Source organism: Podarcis cretensis (genome assembly GCF_951804945.1).
Source record: "Podarcis cretensis genome assembly, chromosome: 4".
Taxonomy (NCBI): domain Eukaryota; kingdom Metazoa; phylum Chordata; class Lepidosauria; order Squamata; family Lacertidae; genus Podarcis; species Podarcis cretensis.
In genome coordinates this window covers 65,579,599-65,605,478 of record NC_137173.1, presented here as the reverse complement: position 1 = coordinate 65,605,478, position 25,880 = coordinate 65,579,599, and the positions used below count along the sequence as shown (strand labels likewise).

General features: G+C 41.3%; 2 protein-coding genes across 7 annotated transcripts in view; one reads left to right on the top strand and one right to left on the bottom strand.

The window, feature by feature from the left end:
• Positions 1–25,880, bottom strand: part of LOC307213990 (uncharacterized protein) — a 269,322-nt gene that overhangs the window by 13,712 nt on the left and 229,730 nt on the right. Inside the window, exon 5 of the mRNA XM_079972323.1 lies at positions 3,739–3,804. Within this exon, the coding sequence (XP_079828449.1) occupies positions 3,744–3,804 (61 nt within the window). The 3' untranslated portion in view covers positions 3,739–3,743. The remainder of the gene's footprint in view (positions 1–3,738; positions 3,805–25,880) is intronic.
• The window catches only part of PHEX (phosphate regulating endopeptidase X-linked), a gene marked incomplete at its 5' end in the record, with an annotated part of 111,848 nt that overhangs the window by 68,708 nt on the left and 17,260 nt on the right, over positions 1–25,880 (top strand). For all 6 annotated transcript variants that reach the window (XM_079972215.1, XM_079972212.1, XM_079972216.1 and 3 more), the window contains 3 exons: positions 5,602–5,679; positions 11,285–11,388; positions 19,091–19,149. In XM_079972215.1, the coding sequence (XP_079828341.1) occupies positions 5,602–5,679; positions 11,285–11,388; positions 19,091–19,149 (241 nt within the window). The remainder of the gene's footprint in view (positions 1–5,601; positions 5,680–11,284; positions 11,389–19,090; positions 19,150–25,880) is intronic.

The following is a 25,880-nucleotide window of genomic DNA, read 5'->3' as shown; positions in this document are numbered from 1 at the left end:
TGCATTCTGTGCAAGATATATTGAACAAGGTTTCCAATCTCCTACCACATTCCTCCCAATGTTTGGAACAAATAGAGTACAAGCCATATGCATGCAACAGTTTTAGCAGATGGTATTCAGATAGCCTACTTTCCGTGAAAAATGAAAACACAGACAGACATGTACATAAAGAGTCAATTCATTGTTGCAATTAAAGGGCCCATTACAGAGCGATGAAAGAGTCTTGCTTTCAAACTAGATTTTATGCTAATTTCCCCAGTAAATTTATTTATTTATTTTAGAATTTAAAAATTGCCTATAAAAAGAGAGACAATTATGTATGCATACATCACATTATATCATTTGTGATTATTGTAAAAAAGTGTTGTTGCAATACGTTCAGGTTGTCAATGCATAGTGATCTATATGCGCCCTCTTAAATGGTCATAATAAAATGCAATGTTGTACAGCGAGAGTTGAGATTAATGCCTTTTAAAAAATTCTGCTTTGAACATAACTCTAATTTATTGCTAGTGCAGGGATCTTTTTTAGTACAGGAATAGTTTCAACAAGCCTGGATGTGAAAGCCTACAATGCCCAGTTGCTGATCCTGGAGACCAAATTTAGATATTACATGTGGGATCTGCAATTAGGATTTGCCCAATGAGATTTTTGTTGCAGTAATTAGTAGGCAAGTGGGGCATTTTTTATTTTTTTTTTGAAAACTGGGGAAGTTGCTATCTATAGGAGAGGGTCTCTAACCCTTTCCCAGTATACATCACAAACAATGCTCATCCTGAACTAACCAATAATTTCTGGGATTTTGTCTTTTATAATTCTGAAATTTTGACATATTTAAGTGAAGGTATTAAATGATTAAAATAATGACCAAAAAGAACAATTTCCTCTTAGAGGGCTTCCCACATTCTTTTTCTTGATGGATGATAGAAGTTAAATATTAGCAGCACAGTGCAGAAAAGGCTATGCAAAGAAATGAGAAATCCAGGAGAAATTAATACTCTGTTAAAAGTCTTGTGCCTTATCTCTTGTGTCAATAATGAGTTAAGATGCTATCTTATGCTACCATGAGCCAGATTAGTCTGGGTGCTGTTGTCAAAACTGTTCTCCTGTGTGATGTAAATGGTGATATGGTGGTCTTTGGCTGTTGGTTTAGGTTATGCTATGCTTCTAATAGGTTGTGTTATATTCTGGATTATGTATGTTTTAATAGATTATGTCTGAATAGGATGAGAGTGTTGGAGATACGTGCAAATGTGTATGTGAATCCGGTCTTGGGTGTTTGATTTTCGTTGTTGTGTATACTGTGTATATACGGACAATGACAATAAATTTATCTAATCTAATCTAATCTAATCTAATCTAATCTAATCTAATCTTGTTGTTTTGTTGTTTAGTCGTGTCTGACTCTTCGTGACCCCATGGACCAGAGCACGCCAGGCACTCCTGTCTTCCACTGCCTCCGGCAGTTTGGTTAAACTCATGCTGGCAGCTTCGAGAACACTGTCCAACCATCTTGTCCTCTGTTGTCCCCTTCTCCTTGTGCCCTCAATCTTTCCCAACATCAGGGTCTTCCCCAGTAGTCTTCTCTTCTCATGAGATGGCCCAAAGTATTGGAGCCTCAGCTTCATGATCTGTCCTTCCAGTGAGCACTCAGGGCTGATTTCCTTAAGAATGGATTGGTTTGATCTTCTTGCAGTCCATGGGACTCTCAAGAGTCTCCTCCAGCACCATAATTCAAAAGCATCAGTTCTTCAGCGATCAGCCTTCTTTGGCTAGATTACCCAAGTGAATGAGAAAGGTTTTTAAGTTTCCTGCTTAGATTCATAAGCCATTATTTCCCCAATATATATTGAGGTAGCCTGTTTAATGGCTGTTTTCCATATTGCATCTTCAGTTAAGACAAAGATGTTAAAATCCTTCCCATGACCAAAGTCACAACGTGGAAGGGATATATGTATACCTATATGAATTACACACTGGGGTAGCAAGCCAGAGATGGATCAATTCTTGGGAGGCCCATATCTTCCTTGAAAGCAGGCATATTCAATGACATATCCAGCACTGCCATTGAAATTTTCCTCTGGCATCCACTCAGTGTCCCTTTGGTTATGAGGTGGTTACCCTTTTCTTCCTTTCCCCTCCCTGGAATGTGGTAGATTCTCCTTCATTGGGGGTTTTAAAGCAGAGGTTGGGCTGCCCACCTTTTGTCATGGATGCTTTAGATGAGATTCCTTGCCTTGCAGGGCTTTGGACCAGCTGACCCCCAGGGTCACTTCCAACTCTGCAGTTCTGTGATTCTATGATAAGTACATAGAGCTGAAGAATGAAATTGGAAGAGTGATGCTCTTTCCCACTGCCACTTTGTACTCTTCGTTGCAGCTTCTCACAATGTACTTTATAAGGCTCAGATTTCAAGGCTTTTACCCAGATTTTCTGGGAAAGTGAACACAAAACTTTCCTCTTTCTGGTTGTCAGGGGTGAGGGGGTGTGTGGATCTGATATAGGAGAGAGAGAAAGGAACAGAGGTGGTGGTGCCCATGACGCTCGCTCAAAAACCCAAAGGAACCCATTGGTCTAAAATGGTTGGTGACCCCTAATTTATATTGTATATAAATTCCTCCCTTTCCATTTTGATTTTAATCACTACCCTAAGTGCTGTGACTAAAGATTATAATACCTCTCCCAAGGCTGTGGATGTCCTGTCATTCTGACCAGGCAGTCTGCTTAATTCTGTTCACACATTATCTTTTAGAGTTGGTTTCTTTTTCTTTTTGGCATTTAAACACTGTTCAGTTGACTAGGCCTTCTGGATGGCTCACAAATTAAATCAATGCAAATACAATTACCTAAAACATAGGAAGCTGTCTTATATTGAGTCAGGTCAATGGCCCATCTAGCTCAGTGTTGTCTGCTCCAAGGATAGGGAACATTTTTGGCCAGAAGTTTATCTCCCCCACCCATATGGGCTAAGTTTGAGAGGTGAGCGAGGCCAGCCACTTGTCAGTCATGTGACTTAATATCAGGTGACTGATAAGTAGGTGGGTCTGCCCACCTGTCAGTGTTGGCCCACTGAGGTAGGGGACCATTGGAGTGATGCCAGCTGATCGCCAGGTGGGCATGGTGTTGGAGAAATGGCTTCATGGGCCAAATTGGATCCCCTGGCAGGGCATGAGTAGATCTTGAATAACCTCAAGAATAGGCTCCCCACTCATGGAATACATTGTCTGGCAGCAGCTTTCCTGGTTTCAGGCAAGAGTAATTTACCAGCCTGCCATGGAGAGGTCAGGAATTGGATCTGTATACATGATGTTCAGTTTAGCAAATAAATAATATTTTCTATTGGAGACAATTAACTGAGTTTTAAAATTAAAGTATCAAGATTCAAAGGAATTTGTGTAGAGTTTTTCCACGTTGAAATACCAAGTGCTTTGGGGTTTGATGAACATTTTGCAGTGAGTGGTGCACTCATAAATCATCCACTATGCTGGACCAGCTAATCTCCATAGATTCTTAAAAAACAAAACAAAACAAAAAACCTATTGAATAATTAATCCAGTTGCAAAAAGGATAGTTTTTGGAAAGGCAGCAGTTCATAAGCTATTCTAAACCATTTTGTTCCTTGCGCTGGTTTAATAAAAAATGTTAGCTGGCATATTTGTGTGGATGCAACACAAAGGCTGCTTAATTAAGTGATTAAAATGATTACTTCTGAATACATGCAAGACATTTGTGACTTACCTAGCTCATTTAAGCAGCCAACTCAGTGGAAATGTAAATAAGATGTTTCCCTCTTGCCTTCTTGAGCTGAAAATAAGAAGAAAAAACACTCAGAGCCCTCAAATATGTCAGCTGAAAAGTCACTGCACAGCTTCAGCCATTGCCGAACAACAGTAGGGTGATCAAAATGGATACAGTTGCATTTCTGCCTTCCTCCCCACCATTTACAAATGTTCCTAAAGGCCCTCCTGCTCCTCATGGAAAACCAAGTGCAAATATTCTCTTTCATTATCATTTGCTTCATTTCCTATTTTCTTTTTCACAGCATTTGTCTTCCATTGTTTTCTCCTGGCACCAGGGATATTTGCATGACAATGGGATCTTTCTTGCTTAAGAGTTCATTTGTTCCTGCTGCTAATTCCCCACCTGTATTCTTCTGTTTGTGACATCTTAATTATCTTCTTTGCAATTAATTGTGATGTTACAGGTAGAAGATTTTAATTTCAGGTGGGAAATAAAAACCCAAGGGCTGAGGAACTGTCAAGAACGAGATGGTAAAGTTTCTGGAATGTTCCCCCTTCCGTTATAAGGGGAGGAGGAAAACGATGGCGCTTAGCCACACATTATTCAATAAAAATGGAAACACTCAGAAAAGATGTGGAAGATTTTCCTCCCTCTGAGCTTCCTTCCTGCAGATCCACATATAGATGGCTAATCACTGAAATTTGTAGTGGTCATTGAGATTCCACAGGATCTCCTGTTCAGCTTGGCTTATGCTTACCCCCACTCCCTGGCCACCCTTCTTGCCCCGCCAGGGGATTCAATTTGGTCCATGAAGCCATTTCCGCACCCCCTGCCTCCTTCAGCACCATACTCAGCTCATTATTCAGATAATACACTTTGTGTAGTGGGGTTTGGAGTCTTAGGAAAAAGTGCGCCTGGCACAACGTGGTTGACATCTTTTCCAATAGTGTGTACACATAATAGCTATGCAACAGGGCCACCATTGCCCTAGGTGAGGCAGTTGCCTTAGGTTGCAGCCTGAGACCAGCTGGGAGGGGTGGCAGTTCTGGGCCCCCAAGGAACATGCCACTCACCTCCTCCCTTGCTTGGCACCCATGGCCACTGCCTGGGAAGAACAGGGCTGCCACTGCCATTCCTCTCTGGTTTCTTTGTTACTTCCCACCACTTTCTGTGCACCAGAGCTTTCTCTGAGCAACTCAGAATGGGGTGGCAGCAGGTGTGCCATTTTCTGTTTTGCTTCAAGTGACAAAATATTTTGGGATGACCCTGCTAGGCTGTAGACCACTCCTATGTTTGGAGCATTTGGTGATGACTTTATTTGCTTGTATGTTGCCACCATATTGGACATCAGAAAGTTCTTCCCTTTCAGGTCAGTCACCATAATGGAGGAAGTGTGGTAAGGGTGTCTGCTTTTAAAATTTATGGTTCATCCATTTGATCTCACTGGGTATTTGCTACAAAAGCTCTCCTATTGCTAGTAGGATGAGTGGAGTATCTGTTGTACTCTGACTCCAATCGTGCCTATGGCCAGGGATGATAGAAGTTGTCATCCCAAATATCTGGAGAGCCACAAATTCCCCACCTTTGACTTTTTAGGAACCTCCATCGTGGTGCATTCTGCTGATATCTCTTGTGCTTGTGGCACATGGTTTTGACAAGCATAATGGGATGTTGCTATGTGTAAATGGGATGAAAATGTATCTTCTGAACAGTGGATTGCCATAAATTATGCTAAAGTTTATTGATGCAACCAGTGGCTCTGTATTCTGAAGCTAATAGCAGCCGTGTGGCCAAATAAGGTCACATCCAGGTAACAATGGAGTATCCTTCTCATCACGATGTTTGTATTTCTTTCCAAAGGCAAAAGCAGTTTTGGCTAAAGTGGGTTACCCCGAGTTTATAATGAATGATACATATATTTCTGAAGGCATCAAAACAGTAAGTCTTGTTTTTAAACCCTTATCTATTGGTATTTGTTATGATGTTTGCCATATGTAAGTCACAAGCAGAGGAAACAAAATAATTAAAATTGGACAGTTTCCAGAGAGGCTCTCGATATTAGTTGTTCAAGGGCTTGGGTTTAAAGCCAGAAAATATAATTTAAAAAACAACACCTTTCAATGAAGATAGTTCACGTACAACAATACACCTTAGCTAGAGGTCTGCAACCAATAGTTATGCTGGTAAATATCTACACATTCACCTTGGACATGCCCTGATATTCCCTTCCCCACATACTGTTTTGCTTTCCTCTCTCTTTCCCAGCTCATATTTAAACGGTAGAACGAATGGACAGGTGTCCCTCACATTGTACATGAGTCGGTGTCCCTTTCCTTCACCCCACACCTTGAAGAATGTGTGGAAAACAGGCCACTAAACCTCTCATCTATGTGTGGAAGTCTCATTCACATGAAATCACACTCGAAATTCTATGAGCTGGGCTTCCTTCCAGACTATCTTCATGGGAAAAACCTCATCTTGTAAGTTCTTAGGGAGGAAAGTTAGAAAATGGAAGGCAGGTTCTTCCACACATCATGGGGTTACTCTTTTCCACCTACAACTCTCCTCTTTCCTTTCTTCCTCATGTGTGTGCTCCTTCATTGCAAGGTTTTGCACAACAAAAGATTATATGCATAGGCTCTTTACACAGTATAGTGTTGATTCCTTATAGTCATAATTCCATTACATGGGTGTAGCCAGGATTTATGCTGGTGGGGGCAGTACCTCAGTTAGTTAAGTATTTTTTATTGATTTACTTGATTTAGGGGAACAGTTGCCCCCCTGTCTCCCTGGCTATGCCCATCTTCCATAAGGACCGCCTCTCCCCATAGGAACCAACCCAAACCCTGCAGCCATCATTTGAGGCCCTTCTTTGTGTGCTTTCTTTGCGAGAAGTCTGGAGGGTAGCACACAAGAACAGGCCTTTTCTGCTTTGGTTCCCTGCTTGTGAAATGCCCAGGTGCCCAGGAAGGCTTCTCTAGCACCTTCATTGCATATCTTTAGGCGCCATGCAAAAACATTCTTTTTCTTCCAGGCCTTTGGCTAATTAAACAATCTATGGCCTTTTTTAAACTGTGGGGTATTGTTTTTGTTTGTTACTATGTTATGCATTTTTGTTCTCAGATGAAAGGGCGGTATAGAAATTTAATAAATAAAATAATAATAATTGTACTGCACCAAGAAAGAATTTGAATCGGGGACAAGAATCTCAACGTTCCACTTTGAAAAGCAATTTCAAACACGAGAACAGGCATCAAGGCATTTGGGTATGACTACCTGAAAAAAGAGGGATGCGGGTGGCGCTGTGGGTAAAACCTCAGTGCCTAGGACTTGCTGATCGTATGGTCAGCGGTTCGAATCCCTGCGGCGTGGTGAGCTCCCGTCTTTCAGTCCCAGCTCCTGCCCACCTAGCAGTTCAAAAGCACTCTTAAGTGCAAGTAGATAAATAGGTACCGCTTTATGGCGGGAAGGTAAACAGCGTTTCCGTGTGCTGCGCTGGTGCTGGCTCGCCAGAGCAGCTTCGTCACGCTGGCCACGTGACCCGGAAGTGTCTTCGGACAGTGCTGGCTCATGGCCTCTAGAGCGAGATGAGCACGCAACCCTAGAGTCGGACACGACTGGCCCGTACGGGCAGGGGTACCTTTACCTTTACCTGAAAAAAAATTTTTTTGGGGGGTGAGGGCAAAGTTTTTGTGTCCTGCACAGGTTCTAGTCTCTTTCCTCCAGAAGCTGAAAAAATTGCAAGAAGCAATTTTCAGAACATTCAGCCAGTCACGGGCTCTTTTGTGTATGTGTGTGCACAGAGTATAGACACCTCCGGGAATTACTTTGCATTACCTAGCTAGTGTCTTAAAATAAGCCTGCTGTATGTTTGATTTAAAAAAAAACCCCAAACCAACAGACTGCAATGGTGTTTGATTGGGATTTGATTCAAAATTGAAATTTTGTTCTCAAAGGAGTTATTATTTCAGGATATATTGTCCGAGACATAAATGACTTGCACATTGACACATCGAGCTCCCACAGGAGGTAAAGGGATATTAACTTTCTGAGTGCTGCATTTCTGCTCTTAAAATGTATGCCTTTAGCTATAGCACAGTTTCCCTTGCTTTGCACATTTCTTGAGTTCTGCTTTATCTCCCACATTATTTACATGAGTCTGTTGTTAAGCATCACATCTCTGGAGGATAAAGTGTTTTTAATTGAAATGGAGGACGATGAGTAAGTACTCCAAGCCTTATTTAATCCATAAAGGGAAGTCTTAACCATGTCTCTAGTTATGTTTATTTTGCAATATATGCAGTGTCTGTCTTTGAGACAAAACAGTGATCATTGTCAGCTGTGTCGTTGGAACAAATTAATGGAAGTTGCAACCCATTTTCTGAGTCATAATCCTACTGCAAAATTGCTGTATATTTCAGTAAGCTAAAAATATGTAGCCCTACAATACACCACACAGTGTCTTCACTGAGGCCATAGTTCTGCCTGTGATGGTTAAAGCAAGCTGGGAAATGATAATAAGTCACTCCTTTTATTGCTTTATGCTCACATCCTATCAAATCATTGTAGTGTGAAACTTCATAGTTACAGATATTTAAAGCCAGACAAGGCAAACAGCTACAACAAATCTTTTCTAGGCAATAACTCTACAGTTGGGTAAAAGTAGGAGAAAGTAGGAGATCTAGTTTATTTTCAAGTTGCTTGGTCAACCAAAAATAGAAGTAATTTGGAATAAGTGTGTGTGTGGGGAACAATAACAAAATTATTTATTAATAATATTAATTTATTATCAGTAGCATTTATATTTCACAAACTGTGATATTCAACTAGGCTTAACTCAGAGTATACCCATTGAAATTAATGGACTTAGTCATGTCCATGTATTTCAGTTGGTCTACTCTGAATAAATGTTAGTTGAATATCAGTGCAATAATTCAGCTCATTTATTTTCTAGTATGTGTTTTTAGTTGCATTGCATGTGGTGGTTCTGATGCATGACACTGACACTGGTGTGGCAAAAATAACGGGGGTGCAGCAGAGAACTAGCTGCTTTTGGCAGGGCCCTTCTTCACTGGGGGGTAATTATATTTACAAGAAGGCAAAAGGGCTTAGCTAGTGGTAGGACACATGCATTGGATACACAGTGTCCCAGATTCCAAGTAGGGCTTGAAAAGAAACTCTGTTTGAAACTCTGGAGAGTCTATGCAACAATACTGAACTAAATGGACCAATGGTTTTCTGTTGAAACTGAGTTAATGGTTAGCAACACAGGTTGGGATATAGATCAGAGAATGTGAGAAGGAAGGTAGAGAGAGCTTAAGGTGCAGCAGACAGACTGATGGTGGAACTTTAAGGACATCACTTGCTGAGTGGGTGGCGGTGAACTCTTCACTTACAATATGTCAGGAGGTTTAATGCTATCACTTGCGGACTGAATCAGAACAATGGATTTTTATCACACCAAATGTGTTAATTGGCTTCCCAATGCCACAATGTTTGTGTTATCAACAGTCATTGTTGTTTTCTTTTTGTGTGTGTGAATGGCCACTGTTAAAAATGTTACTTGCATGGCTGTACATTTTGCATTTTCTTTCCTTCTGACCTCACCATTTACACCCACCCCCACCCACCCAATGCAGGATAATGCACCCAAAATGCACTGTAGACCACAAAAGCTTATGTCATTATATTGGTGTTAAGGTGCCACAAGACTCTTGGTTGCTTTTGCTCAGGAGACTAACATGTGTACCCTTTTGGAAACTAATATTAAGTCTGCTGTTAAGTGCTTACATTCCATTGGTCTTATTTGGGCGTAACCCTTCTTAATATTTTCCAAATGGTTTATATGTTGCATTTCCTGCACTTCCTTCAAAACAGAAGAAATACAATTTACAAATTCCCTAACTTTACCACGTAAGAGACAGGGTGGGAATAATTTTTCACAAACATTTTCCCAATATATTTTTAACTTGACATTTAAGAAATATGAAGTCAGTCTTACATCTCAAAGGTTAAGCAGCTTTTGTTACATGCACCAGAATAAAAGGTTTTGTGGAAGGTGATGGTTTTTTTTTTAATGCACTCTTTGGTATTTTGAAAGTTGCACTAAGCTGCCGATACTTTTCAAAACAAGCCAGGAGCAGTAATTAGACATTAACGACTTATGATCTGTAGCAGCAGAGTCTGAGTTTGAACTGGAGGTTCTGGCATTCTATCTGCTTACTAGTTATCTGAGTCACCTCCACACTGTCAGCAGTCATATTTTGTTACTCCTCGATGTCGTAAAATATTTATTGGCTCTTGAAGGGTGTAATTTGAAAATTAATAAATAAAAATTGAGCCGCTTTGTGAGTATTAAAACTCCAGGGGGAGATCAGCTTTAAAAAAATAAATAAATATTTATTTTGCTTGCAAACCTTTCATGTTTAAATGCATGTTTTTAGCTTTGCTTGCCCTTGTTAGAATGATTAACTCTTTGCTCTTGCATGCCCCAGGGTGGGGTGTGATAGTTCAGTTTGCCCTCACTTGCACAGTTTGCCCTCATTTATACCTTACTTAGCACCAAAAGGTAGATGGCTAGCAGTGGCTGAAATGCACATAGTATTTTAGGGTGTAATCCTAAAGCCAGTGGAAAGTTGGCTGAGGGGCTATTGGCTGTGCTACCACTGACAAGGGAGGTCCGTCGGCATGATGGTACTTAGCTCACTGCCTCCATCTCTAGTATGTCATCAGGAAACTGGGCAGGCGTAGATATCCTGATGGAAGGGGACATGTGAAGGGTATCTGAGGATCCACTTGATTCCAAGCCCCTTCACCCCCCCCAAGTACCATTCTACTCTAAAGAAGCTCTGAACAACACCAGTCTTTCCATCCCTACAGGAGGGGGGATAGGCAGAGAAAAAGACCCTCCCCTTGCTCTAACTGCACTGAGCTGCCAGGGCTTCTGAAGTGTCAGAAAATTCAACTTGGATTCTCCCCCCTGTTTCATGGGATTGCTTTGTCATATATCTAGATACAAGCAGTGCCTGTAAAATTGCTATTTGAAAAGTATCTCAGTTGCTGAATATTAGGCAAAAATGTTTTGTGGACTGGGGGATTTCTTGGGAAATGTCAGCATTTTTGCAATTCCTGGCAGTCTTCTAAATATTCAGCAGTTTCCTGACATTCACATGTCAACAAGTTCCATTGAGTTCAGTGGGGCTTACTTCCAGGTAAGTGGATTAGGGGTTTCAGCCATAACATGTAAAAATAAAATTCTGTAAGGCAATTCCCATTCCTTCAATTCTATAAAGCAATTCCCATCCCTTCAACAGTTGCTGTTTATGGATTTAATAGAAATGGTGCAGCTCTATGGGAATATGTTAACATAAAAAAGAAATATGTGAAGAAAAGCTCAAATGAATTCTTGCTCGGTATCAGAACATTTCAATTCAGAGCATAGGGTTTATGAGAATGTTTTGCTTTGCAGACATTAAAGTTATTCTTTGTTTTCCTCGTTGAATCTATTGGTTATACTTGCATAACCCTCACATTCTATTCCCAGATGAAGTTTTTAGAAACGGACTATTTTGGCAACGTGCTTCAGACCCGCAAGCAGGCAGCGCAGTCTGATTTCTACTGGCTGAGAAAAGAGGTTCCAAAAACAGAGTGAGTAGAAAAGAAATGCATCATCAAAAACTAGACCTGGTGCTTCATCACATAATTGACATGCGGGGAGCATAAACACTCAGGGCACCATCCAGCCAAAGTTAGGCACTTTTAAGCCTCATTGATTTCAATGGTGGAGTTACGCAGGTGCTTAAATCTCACACAGTGAAATCAATGAGAATTAAAAGTGCTTAGCTTTGGTTGGTTTGGAGCTTAATGTGTGTGTTTTCTTTTCTTTTCTTTCAACCCCCCCCCCCCAAATAATTGAATTGTAATGAGATAGGATTTCTGCTGGCAGTTGTGGCAATTTTGGAACGGTACAATTTTAGTACATTAGATTTTTCTAAAAATAAGAGGAAGTGTTGCTGTTACTGACTTAAGTTACCTGTTCACCACAGGAATGGTATATATACTTGGCACACAACCTGAGGTCACTTAAAATGTTTTGTTCCAAGTTAAATTGATGCTGTACTTCAATAGAATTTGAATTTTCTCCATATGAAAACCTGAGCTGGAAATACAGATTTGGCTTAGTCCTGGTTATCAAACTTATTCTCCTAAAATGTGTTTTCAAATGTTCATCTGGCTTTGACCAGACTGCAAAGGAATGTACTTTTGCATATGAGGAGGAGAGAGCAGTGTGGATGAGCAGCAAGAGTTGGATATGCATCTCTGTCTTTTGCCAATAATTGGCACACTGCACAGACTCGGCAAGGTGCTGTTGTCACTCACTGCTTGCCAAAGACCTAACTTCAGTGTTTGATTCCTTGCCAGTTGCACTTGTTGTGCTTCTTGTGATTCATGTTTCGCTTTAAGTAGTACTGTGGCCCCATAAAGTCTACTAAAAGCTTCTGGAGTGTAGCTGTGTACTGTCTGATAGAGGGAAGTGGGACTTGCAAACAAATGTTGCCATGTGCTCCCATTCAGGGTTCCAGCCAGCCAGCCAGCCAACCAGCCAGCCATGCTCTCTTCTAGGATACTCCATTCTCTTCTCCTCCCCACTAGTTTCCTACTGCCCCACCCAACAAGTAGCCAGCATTTCATGCCCACTGAGCATGCCCAGTCTTCATTGAGCTGTGCTCCTGCCCTCTCCCAAAGCCTGCTGATGTCACCTTCTTGTGAATGAATGGTGCTGTTTTCACTACATAAGGACAGGCACTAAGAGATTGAGTTTGCTGTTATCAGGATTCTAGATCCTGCTTCCAATGCAGTGATATGGATTTTCCCTACTGGGTGGAAAAAAATAGCTGATGCCTATGAAAACAGGGTATGTGACAGATCTCTGCCTGCACTGACATGTCTAATAGTACCAATCCTGTGTGATGAATTCAGGTATCTTTTTGGCCCTTTAACCATTGATCAACATTGGTAATATTTGGTAAGGAAAATGGGGTGGTGTTTCATAGCAAGCATGAGGAAGGGAGATCTATGGACTGGAGTCCTTGCGTCTGTGACACTATTTGTGATACTATTCAGAAGCATTAGCAGTGGCTGCAGCGATATAGTAATTGTGATGGAGGAATGCATTGAAACTGTAAGAGAGAACCCCGAAGGGATCAGTTTGAGACTATTCTGTGCCATAGATCAGCAAAACGCATTATATTTATCTCACCACGAGTTTCCAGAGCAGCGAAAAACATTTGCTCCTTTATGAAGAAGGAGATAAACACCCTTGATCCTTCATTCTTGTGGAAGTGGCTATTAGCTACACTAATATACCCTGAAGAGATTCTTAGTATGATGGAAAATGTCACTGAAGGTGAAATTAATTGGCAGATAATCCCTGAAATATACAAGTTTAGGGCTGTCCCCTGTGAATCATGCCCCATTTCTGGCATACTTTGAAATGAAGGGGATTATTCCCTGACTCAGCATGAGGTAGAATGTGATTGAGCTTATCTCAAAATAAAATAAAATAAAATGCTTACTCCTTCAAGGACTGCTTAATGTCACCCTTTCTCCACTTGATCTTCATATTTATGTGGCTTAACTCTTTTTCTACATGTGTGTTTCTCAAAATGCTGTACCAATAGAAAATGAGGAGTCCATTGATATGCTGTGCGTGTGACGTAGGCATAATCACTTCCCATCTCTCAGCTCTGACATCATTATCTTCTATGGGCTGGCCCTTGAGCCCCTATGAAAGATAGAGACTGCTTGAATTTCAAGGGGCCAATTAATGCAACGGAAGCAAATGAGTGTAAATTGGGACCCACCAACCTTTTTACTTCTGGGGGCACTTTTAGATTTTGAGTGGTGCTGGGGGCAACACCCCACTCTAGTCATTTCTCCCTGTCCAGATTGTCCCAACCCCCACCAAGAAACAGAAAGAATGCACTCTTGTGCACCTGTGTGTGTGTGTGCGCGCATACCCACACACCCACAGTTTTCCTGGCTAAAAGTTGGATCCAGTAGAATTTATCTGAGCCTTGAAAAGCACATAGAAATTCAAGAATAAATGGGAGAGTGGTGTTCTTCCAACTTCCGCCTTCAAAATGTACTTGGGTGACTTCCCTCCCCACCTCATTACTGAAGAGGCAGTGAGTGGGAAGACTCTGAGGCTTTGTGGGCACCAGTGGAAGACCTCACAGACCCACCACATTAGAGATGTGGTCTAAATATTCATGACTGCAGAACAGGTTCCACAATATGTTATCACCTGCGGATGATATATTTGAAAATATATTACTACAAATGTCTTTTACTTCTGACTTTAAGTACAGTCATACCTTGGCTCCCAAATGACTTGGAAGTCAAACGTTCCGGCTCCCAAACGATTGAAAACTGGAAGTGAGCGTTCTGGTTTTTGAACGTTCTTTTGGAAGCCAAACGTCCAACGGGGCTTCCGCAGCTTCTGATTGGTGGCAGGAGCTTCCTGCAGCCAATCAGAAGCCACGATTTGGAAGTCAAACATTTTGGAAGTCGAACGGACTTCTGGAACGGATTCTGTTCGACTTCCAAGGTATGACTGTATATAGGTGAGTTGTATGTATTGCAGTTATATGCCATGATATGTAGCTAATCAGCTACAGCTGCATATTGGGGCTACCATGGGGGGACTGCTATCTCCCTCCCCTTGTAAGTAAACATGTCCTCATTGCTTCCTTTCGTGCTTCCTTCTGATGGGTTTCTTTGTCAGCTGTCTTTTGCCCCAAACAACACTGTAGGCTTAATCCTAGCCTCACTTACCCAAGAGTAAGAACCACCGAATTCAATAGGACTTACTTCTGAGGAGGAGTTTGCACACTCCTCCTCAGTGTGTGACGAAACTGGTGTAACAATGAAGCAGCATATTTTAGGGACTAATATATGGATTGGGGGTGGGGAGGAAGCTATATATAAATAACCACCTGTACTTGTTTGTTGAATATGTTCTGCAATCTGTAATTTTGGATTTACTGCAAGCAAATTTCTCTTCATAGAATATTTTCAAGACCAAGCCTGGAATCCTGCAGTAAAATTCTGAAAAGATATCAGTTTAATTAGAGCTGTACAAATAAGTCTCTTCACATAAGCTGCTTGCTCTGTATTAAGCTAGAAATTTAACATAATTTGTTAGCAACCTATATTTAAAAATCTGTCCATGCAAAATTATTCTGGGATGGGTTCCAATTATAGGGAAGCAAACATGAAAAGTCAGAATCTGGCTCCATTTGTTGAATATGTCAAGAATATGCCAAATCACCTACACTAAGGTTGCAGTCCCATACCTGTTTACCTGGGGGTAAGTGCCACTGAACTCAGTGCAACTTACTTCTGAGTATAGATGCCTAGGATTGCACTGTTAAGTCACTAAAAAGATGCTAGGTGGTATTCAACTAAGTTTTACTCAGCACAAACCTACTGAAATCAATGGACCTGAATTAGTCATATTTATTCCTGCATTGCAATTCTATGATTAATTCTAACATTCTAAAACTACCTAAAAGCAGTTATACATAAAAACATTCTTCCACCCAATGATTTCAGGGTTCCCAGGAACAGCAGTATTCTACTACTAAATGCTGGGTCAACAGAAATGTTTTCAAATTGCTCCTGAAACTTAAATCGTGATGAAGACAGGTGCACCTCACTCAGGAGTGTACTCCACAACCAGGGAGCCACCACTGAGAAAGCCCTGTGATGGGTCAGTGCCAACTGGGCAGCCCCCACTGGCAGCACCACCACCACTGCCTCCTCTGCCAACTGTGGGTCCAAGAGGGTTCATATTGTCTATATTCCAGCTGCATATAAGCCAAGTGATTCTACACACACTTGATCCCTTCATCCAGGCAAGGAAGAGGCTTAAATACAACTCAAGGACACACTCCAGCCAGGCAGAAGCAGGTGAGGAGGGCACAGAGTAGGAATGCTGTGGGCGGGTGAACTGGGAAGGAGAGACGGCATGAGGAATACCCTGAGAACTGGGAAACAGAGCATTGCAGAGTCACATTCAGCTTCCAGGACTGAAGTCCCTTGTCCCTTACCTACACCAGTTTCAACATCTGTTTACAATGTACACACAAATTTCTAAGCTACCTAGTTTGTTGCATGCACAGATGGGGAGATTGGAATGGAATGGGATAGCACATCCATGCAGTGAAATACAGGCATCAGTTCATCTGCTAGTAGACGTGTGGAAGTTGTTTCTTTCATGGGAATGATTACGTATGCCAAAGTTTGCCTGCATGAAACAGACCTATGGCAACTTTCAGATGGTTTTACAAGGAGCCTCGTGGTGAATTAAGGGCCTGTCTGAGCAATTGGCATTCTTGATATGCCCGAGTTAGCTATTCCCTGCTCTTATGGGTTAGGGCAAAGTAAGTAAATTAAGGTCTTCAAGTAAAGTGAGTTTCAGAAACATAGATAAGGCTGATTCTTAAGAAAAACACCCCTTTGAAACCCAATAAAATATAGTAAAGGAAGAAAAGGAAAAAAGCACACCATACTAACTAAGCCAAGGTGCCACAATCTCTAGTGTTTAATGAGCACTGATGTGAAGCCAGCTTGTGCTCTGGATTGGAGGAAAGGCAGAGTATAAAAATATCTAATGAATAAAAATAAAATAGAATCTTCCTGCCTGTTTGCCCAATAGCACATATGAATATTTCGGGATGAAAAATATATTTTGTTACACCAATGAAAAATGTAAAAAATGCAAACCAATAAACATTTGGAAGACTTGATACTTTGCTTAAAGTGTCCTGAATGTTTGTCGCTACTTGAAGAAGACTCATAGGACAGAACTGAGGTCTCTTGGTGAAATCTGGTAGAACTCTTTGTGCAAGAACTTAGAAACAGAGAAAGCTTTGAGACAGTGGAAGCAGATATGAATAAAAGAGATAGTGTCAAAGGTTGAGACCATGGTAGAGACTTGAAATGCAATGGCATTTTAAATTTCCAATAAAAATGTCCAGTGTCTCAAATGTTTCCCTGCAGGTCATTGCAAAAGTCATTCATTTTTGTCCTGTGTGAGGGCACCTCTTTATAAGCGCCTGTGCTACTGCATTTCAAATTAGTTTATTTGGCTGCTGCCATAAATGACTCTGAAATTGGAATGCAGTCAACCCTGCTAAATGTTTTCTCCCAACTCCTCAGCATAGATGTCAGTCATCTTCTGGCTTCTATTATCTGACAAAAAATATATATCTGCCATCTTATCATTTTCTCTCTGTGTGTAAGAGACATAAATCAATTCTTTCTCAATTCTGGTAGGACAATTATTATTTTCAGTTGATAATAATGGATATGTAAGATATTCATACGATAGTGTTCTGTGGTGTTTCAATTCATTAATTTCCAGTTTTCCAGCTTTTTCAAAAATATACAGAAATGAGTAAACTGTTTCTTGAGGCTTAGGTGGCCTCAGTGGGGTGGAGTGCCTTCTATCAGCTTTGGCTGGTGGCTCAGCTGTGGCCCTATCTAGACAGGGATAGCCTAACATATGTCATCTATGCTCTGGTAACATCTAGGTTAGATTACTGCACTGTGTTATATGTGGGGCTGTTTCTAAAGACAATTCGGAAACTTCAGCTGGTGCTGAATTCAGTGGCCAAGTTGCTCACCAGGGCAAGACATTGTATAAAGCCAATCTCAGCCTTAGTACACTGGCTGCCAGTTAGTTTCTAGGCCCAATTCAAAGAGTTCGTTTTGACCTATAAAGCATTAAATGGATCAGGACTGCAATATCTCAAGGACCTCCTCTACCCATATGAACGGACCCAGACCCTGTGATCATCACCTAAGACCCTTCTTCGTGTGCCTCCTCTGTGACAGGTCTGGAGGACAGCAACATGAGAACTGCCTTTTCTGCAGTGGCTCCCCATCTGTGTAATGTTCTCCCCAGGGAGGCATGCCTGGTGCCTTCATTGCATATATTTTGAATTTGCTTATTTGCTTTTAGTTATATTTTGAATTGCTACAGATGACAAGATGATTTTTGTTGGATATTTTTATAGGTTGTAAACTACCTTGGCTACAGTAATGCAGAAACAAATTTTAAAAGTATTTTTTCGAAAAAATTCTTCATTCTCAAGCACTTGCTCCCCAAAGGACTTTCAGGCTAAAAAGAGAGAGAGAGAGACTAATTTTTCTCTTTATAGAGAAAGTAAAAAGCAAAGTTACTGAAGTCATAGCCTATGACAGCCCTTAAGTAATTTTCTGAGCAGCTTAGCCCTTAGAAGATTTATTAGACGTTCCCATTCATTGATTCTGGTGTTAATTGATTTATTTGCATTTATTCTCAATCATGAGAGACAGGGTGCCATCAAATGGACTTTCAAATATGGTTTCCTAATGCACATATTTAATTTTAAATGTTCCAATTCAGAAACAAATTTACACTTCCCCAGAAGTTACTTAGTCAGTATGATGCTGCAGTGAGCTTGCGATGGTGAAGCCTGGTCAGGAACAGTGTTGTGCTAGAAGGAGGGGGAGAGAAGGACAAAGAAGGCCATGAGGGAAATGGATTGTGAAGGGAAAAAAGTCGTGTGTGTGTGTGTGTGTGTGTGTGTGTGTGTAGGTAGGTAGGGAAAGGAGGGGACTCCCTGGATTCCGTCCTGATATTCAAAACACATTTCTGACTGAGCTTCAGCACAATTTTTACCATGGGTGAACATAAAGAATGAAGGGTTTGACCAGAGGAATGGAGAGTGTGCTAGGCTGTGGGACCCTTTTTTTGAGGAGTTATTTGAAAGAAGACATGCAGGGAGGGACACTGACAACCAGGAATAGATTTTTGTGCCAAAGGGAGTGGGTGTTCTAATTGCACATTGTGCTGATACAGGATGTGGGTGCAGTGCACTGTTGTTGTTAATGATGCCTGGAGCGCAAGTCCATGTGATATTCATGCAGCTGCAAGTGTGTACAGAGAGTGGGGAATGGATGACCAGATGAAACTGCCTTAAACTGAACCAGACCGTTGGATCCATGTAGCTCAGCATTCTCTACACTGACTTGCCCATGTTTCTTCATGGTCTCAGGCAGGGGTTTTTCCCATCATCTTCTGCCTGGTCCTTTTAACTAGAGATGTCAGGTAACTGAACCTGGGGTCTTCTGCATGCAAAGGATGTGCTCTACGGCCACTCTTTGAACATAAACCATAAAGTCATGAAAGCAGTGGTGATGATTTTTTAAATATTCTGGTCTCAATTTACAGAGTTCACTATTTTTGTTTGTTTGTCACAAAACCATCAACTCTAACTTGCTCTCTCTATTTCTGCAGGTGGTTTACAAGTCCAACTACTGTCAATGCCTTTTACAGTTCATCGACAAATCAGATCAGTGAGTAAAATGTACATTGATTAAAATTATAACCACATTACTTACATGGGAAAAAAGGTATCCCCTTTGCTTCCTCAAATATCAAAGTCTCATCTTCTCTTACCCCTGTGCCAATTGCTAGCTGGTGCCGTTGTGACTCTAAGGGCCTATTAATACATTACTACTGCAGTTTAGGAGTTGCTCCAAAGTGATCACGTAATGGCCCCATACAGGAGCCAACTAGAGTAGGCAGATTACATGGCCCCATGCCATAACACTTTCTGTCCCACCAGGAAGAAGCTTATTGCTTTGGAAAGTAACATGGTACCTGCACACACCCTGTGGTTCCTATAGAGACATAGCTAGTGCAGCATGAAACCAATTATGCAAAGTGGTTTTCAGGTTTATTAAGGTTTTTGGGTACCAGCCACCATCACATCCTTGGGTGTTTCCAGGAACAACATCAGGGGTTAAGCATTGTGGTGCAGCTGTTGCTGATGTCTGTAGCTCATCAGGAGACCTACTACCAATTCCAGACTTCCATACCTTGATGCTCTTTCTCCTTGCTCCTTTCCGTCTGAATTAGGGAAGAGCAATGGGGCAAGAAAAGGAGCAGTAGCTTCCACTTGTCCTGTCCTTTCCTCCGGGTGGGTCTATGGATCGAGAAAAAATTGGGGGTGTGCAGGGAGAGAAGAGAAAGGGGAAGTCCCACTTCAGAAGTGGAACATCATGCATGCAATGTTGAATACGACCCTCAGTCTTCTGAAAAAAGCTGGCTCAACTTTATGTGCTTCTGAAAAAAAAACATGCATAGGATCGGGCTGCTGTTAGCATTATGGGAGCTGCTGCAGATTACAAAGGCAACTTTCATCACAGACTGAGAGGTCCTTTAATGCAGGCATGCTAAGCTTCCAAATACCTGGATAGTGTATTTTTTAAAATTAATTTTTATTTTAAAAATAAAATTCTGCTTAAAGGAATTATGTTGCTAGAAACAGACAGAAGACATGAAGGCATGGATCTGTGAAGTAGTTAGTCATTGATTATTGCACCTTGTTTGGCATTGAAACCATGTGACTTTAAGCTTGATAAATTCTCTGATTTTGTTCAGGCTCATAAAATCAGTATTGTTCCTGTTGGTGTTTTAAATAAAGTATTTATATGCTGCTCAATTAACAAAGTTTCCAAGTTTTAGCTAGGCAGAATTGAGCAGTATTATTTAGTACCGAATTTGTTATGCACAATTAACTCTTCAAACTTTGGTTTCAATAAGGAAATTATTTTATTCTGAAGTTGGGGTTTTTCCTCCCTTTTCTATACCTTATTTTATTATGGCATTTCTCCATTTTTACGTTTAATGTTATTTAAGACTGATTTTACTGGTTTCTTTGGTTGAGAAAACAAACTGCCCCGCTAACTTCAGCACAAGGGCTTGTATGCAGATTCACAGCATGAAATGTGTCTCTGTGATTAGTCATGACTGAATCCTCTGGTATTTTGTTTAAGTTCTTTTTCATTTTGGTATGATCTGGATCCCAGAGATGCCATGCTTTGGCAGCTTAAACAAAGCTGTCCCAAAAGGAAAAAAATGAAAAGGAGAGTCAGGGTTCCTGGTCTGGGATTTCACAGCTAGCTGTGTCTAACAGCATCAAGAAGCCGAGACCTGTCAAACGTAACCAATCAGTCATGGGCATGCAAGCAGTTGTGCCTTGCATCTCTCCTCCTGACCTTTTTGTATCGCTAGTGTTTGACCTTGAGATCTTGCTACCTGCTGTTTTCAAGAGTCAACAAATCCATGTGGCATGAACTGTACTTATTTAGAGTTGTCTATTGCTGTATATAGGTACGCAAGCAGCATATTTCTGTGTGCTTGCTTGCATCAGGGCTATGATTATACATACCAGTTGCTGGAAACTGCAGGAAGAAGAGAAGAAGAGGAGTTTGAATTTGATATCCCACTTTATCACTACCCTGATAGACGCAAGTGGCGCTGTGGGTTAAACCACAGACCCTAGGACTTGCCAATCAGAATTTTGGCGGTTCGAATCCCTGCGACAGGGTGAGCGCCCGTTGCTCGGTCCCTGCTCCTGCCAACCTAGCAGTTCGAAAGCACATCAAAGTGCAAGTAGATAAATAGGTACTGCTCTGGCAGGAAGGTAAACGGTGTTTCCGTGCGCTGCTCTGGTTCTCCAGCAGCGGCTTAGTCATGCTGGCCACATGACCCGGAAGCTGTACGCCGGCTCCCTCGGCCAATAAAGCGAGATGAGCGCCGCAACCCCAGAGTCGGTCATGACTGGACCTAATGGTCAGGGGTCCCTTTCCCTTCCTCCCCCACAACAAACACTCTGTGATGTGAGTGGGGCTGAGAGACTTCAAAGAAGTGTGACTAGTCCAAGGTCACCCAGCAGCTGCATGTGGAGGAGCAGGGAATCGAACCCAGTTCACCAGATTACGAGTCTACCGCTCTTAGCCCCTACACCACACTGGGGAAGTGGGGGGTGCTTTTGTACTCGGGTCCTGCTCATGGGTTTGCCACAAGGATCTTGTTGGCCACTGTGAGAACAAGATGCTGGACTAGATAGGCTCTTATTTGTTGTTGTTGTTGTTGTTTAGTCATTTAGTCGTGTCCGACTCTTCGTGACCCCATGGACCAGAGCACGCCAGGCACTCCTGTCTTCCACTGCCTCCTGCAGTTTGGTCAGACTCATGTTTGTAGCTTCGAGAACACTGTCCAACCATCTTGTCCTCTGTCGTCCCCTTCTCCTTGTGCCCTCCATCTTTCCCAACATCAGGGTCTTTTCCAGGGAGTCTTCTCTTCTCATGAGGTGGCCAAAGTATTGAAGCCTCAGCTTCACAATCTGTCCTTCCAGTGAGCACTCAGGGCTGATTTCCTTAAGAATGGATACGTGGAAGGAGGCAATGACAAAGTGGGCGATAGACGTGGGCTATAACATCGATTTTGAAAGGTGGTTAGAATTATGGAATAATAATATAAAGTTTACGGCGTGTATGGCATTGAGGGAAAATATGTGGAAGATGATATATAGGTGGTATCATACACCGGTGAAATTAGCTAAGATTTATAGGTTAAAGAACAAACGATGTTGGAAATGTGGGGAAGCAGAAGGCGATTTCTACCACATGTGGTGGCTATGTAACAAAGTGAAAAATTTTTGGGAACTAATATATAATGAACTTAAAAAAATTCTTAAATATACCTTTCCCCAAAAACCTGAAGCCTTTCTGCTAGGAATGCTGGGTAAAGAGATTAAAAAAGAAGATAAGAATATATTCCTCTACGCCACCACAGCCGCAAGAATCATGCTGGCACAAAACTGGAAAACGGAAATTATACCTAATATAAGTGACTGGCAAGTTAAAATGGTGGAATACGCCGAACTTGCTAGACTAACGGCTAGAATACGAGACCAAGATGAGCAAATATTTCATAAAAATTGGAGTAAATACTGGAAATATACTGAAAATAAATTGTAGATGACACTGGTGGGCTTCGATTAACTCTAACAGAGAATAACTAATATTTAAATTTAAGAGAAAATACGTGAATGTAGGATTATTTGATACTTACCAATAGGGTAGAGGGAAGTCCAGGACTAACTAAAGTCCAAAGGTTTTTTTTTTCTTTTTTTCTTTTTCTTTCTTTCTTTTTTGTATATCTACATGTATGCTTGTAAGTTGGGTGATATGATGATCTGTATAGCGTATATTTGTATAGACATGTGTACTTTCAAAACTTGAATAAAAAGTACTTAAAAAAAAAAAAAGAATGGATACGTTTGATCTTCTTGCAGTCCATGGGACTCTCAAGAGTCTCCTCCAGCACCATAATTCAAAAGCATCAATTCTTCGGCGATCAGCCTTCTTGATGGTCCAGCTCTCACTTCCATACATCACTACTGGGAAAACCATGGCTTTAACTATACGGACCTTTGTTGGCAAGGTGATGTCTCTGCTTTTTAAGACTGTCTAGGTTTGCCATCGCCTTTCTCCCAAGGAGCAGGCGTCTTTTAATTTCGTGACTGCTGTCACCATCTGCAGTGATCATGGAGCCCAAGAAAGTAAAATCTCTCACTGCCTCCATTTCTTCCCCTTCTATTTGCCAGGAGGTGATGGGACCAGTGGCCATGATCTTCGTTTTTTTTGATGTTGAGCTTCAGACCATATTTTGCACTCTCCTCTTTCACCCTCATTAAAAGGTTCTTTAATTCCTCCTCACTTTCTGCCATCAAGGTTGTGTCATCTGCATATCTGAGGTTGTTGATATTTCTTCCGGCAATCTTAATTCCGGCTTGGGATTCATCCAGCCCTGCCTTTCGCATGATGAATTCTGCATATAAGTTAAATAAGCAGGGAGACAATATGCAGCCTTGCCGTACTCCTTTCCCAATTTTGAACCAATCAGTTGTTCCATATCCAGTTCTAACTGTAGCTTCTTGTCCCACATAGAGATTTCTCAGGAGACAGATGAGGTGATCAGGCACTCCCATCTCTTTAAGAACTTGCCATAGTTTGCTGTGGTTGACACAGTCAAAGGCTTTTGCATAGTCAATGAAGCAGAAGTAGATGTCTTTCTGGAACTCTCTAGCTTTCTCCATAATCCAGTGCATGTTTGCAATTTGGTCTCTGGTTCCTCTGCCCCTTCGAAATCCAGCTTGCACTTCTGGGAGTTCTCGGTCCACATACTGCTTAAGCCTGCCTTGTAGAATTTTAAGCATAACCTTGCTAGGCTCTTATTAGGTTCTTATTAATCTCTAAGGAAGAAGAAACAGGGTGTTGATTCAAATGATTTATTCTTGTTGGAGCAACTGCTTCCTGTAGTACCAATTATGTGTTAACAGCAACATGCCCCCCCCCCCGGGAGTTTAAACCTAACACAGAATATAACCAGCCGTTTTGACATACAGGTGACCAAATGGCTTTGGCAAAACATTTCCTTAACATATATCTATCCCATATATATTTGTAACTTGTGTGTATGGTGTGTACACATACAGACTGGGGCAGATAAACCTCATCATATATATTTTTTAACTACCACATATTGGGACCCCTATAGAAAAACCAGGGCTCAAACTCCTCCCTGCATCTTCCACACAATCGGGCACCCATATGACCTGTTGAAAGGAACATCTGCATATGAAGAGTAGGATTTCACATGTTAACTTTGGTATACTGATTTGGTATACTGGTTTTTGGGTGTAAAAATGGCGTTGGGAGAATTTTGCCAAAGCGGTAAAATGTAAGGAAAACCCAGATGTATGGCAATGTGCTGGAAAAAGCAGCGGAAACAGCTCAAAAACCTTATTTTTTAAAAAAAAAATCAAAAATTTGGGCATGTTCCCCCCAAAAATCTAAAAAAAACATATTTTTTTTGCAGGTGTCAGGAATTTTAGTTTTTGAAATATGGCAACCCTAAACATTTGGTTGTTTAAAAAATATTCTAAAAGTATGGCTCGACTCTTGTATGTACGCAGGCATGATCTATATCACATAACAATTGTGCGATAGGGCTTCCATCTATGTATTACTGGTCTTCAGAGCATCAAGAAGCACTTCAAGCAAAGTTTTCTTTGGACCCTGAAAGGATGTAGTTAATCACTACAACCATATATTTACTATAAAGGTAAAGGGACCCCTGACCATTAGGTCCAGTCGTGGACGACTCTGGGGTTGCGGCGCTCATCTCACTTTATTGGCCGAGGGAGCCGGCGTACAGCTTCCGGGTCGTGGCCAGCATGACTAAGCCGCTTCTGGCAAACCAGAGCAGTGCATGGAAACACCGTTTACCTTCCCGCTGGAGCGGTACCTATTTATCTACTTGCACTTTGAGCTTTCGAACTGCTAGGTTGGCAGGAGATATTTACTATACTGACTAATAAAACAAAGATATTAAAGTCTTAAAACAAATCATTCTGGCTTCAATTGCTTCAATGTGGATATTCAGGTCAGAGCAGCTGAAAAAGGTTAAGCCCAAACATTTTGCCTTAAGACCTCACTCAATCCCTCTGTCTTTCCATATCCATGCCATACATTTAAAGCACATTCAGAGCATCTGGCTTTCTCCAAAGAATCCTGAAAACTGCAGTATGTCAAGTGTGCTGGGAATTGTAGCTCTATGCAAGGTAAACTACAGTTTCCAGGATTCTTTGGGGGAAATCATGTGCTTTAAATGTATGCTGTGGGTGTGATCCCCTGCCCCATGTTTTTATCTCACAGGAATTTATACTTTCGGGAAACAAAGTTATTGTGGATGAATTTCTGTCCTAAACTAGTGAGAGTGAAATAATTGCTCAGTGTGGTCCAGTTTCTCTTTTAGTGAGATTAAAAAGGTTAAAATTAGTTTTGAATGCCTCCTCATTTTTTGTACAAATGCCTATTTAAATTACATTAAAATATGTGCATATCAAATTGGGCATGTATTTGTCATAGCGGTTCTAGAAGGGTAGCCAAGTAAATATTAAGAGACGTACATGACAGCATTCTTCCCAGTTAGAAAGGAGGGGATTATCGCATAGTTGCTGGACTTTTCTGCAGGATCCCCCCACCCATACATAAATAATCTGGCTAATCAGAAGCTTATTGATTAGAAAGCACTTTTAAAACAGCTCACCAGCTTTCTTATGGCTAATGGGCAGAGCCATTCTGGAATTTACATGTTCAAGCAGGCTTGCTAATTAAAAGATTCAAGCTGTTCCTATTTTCCTAAAGATTGAAAGTTACTCTTTTGTATA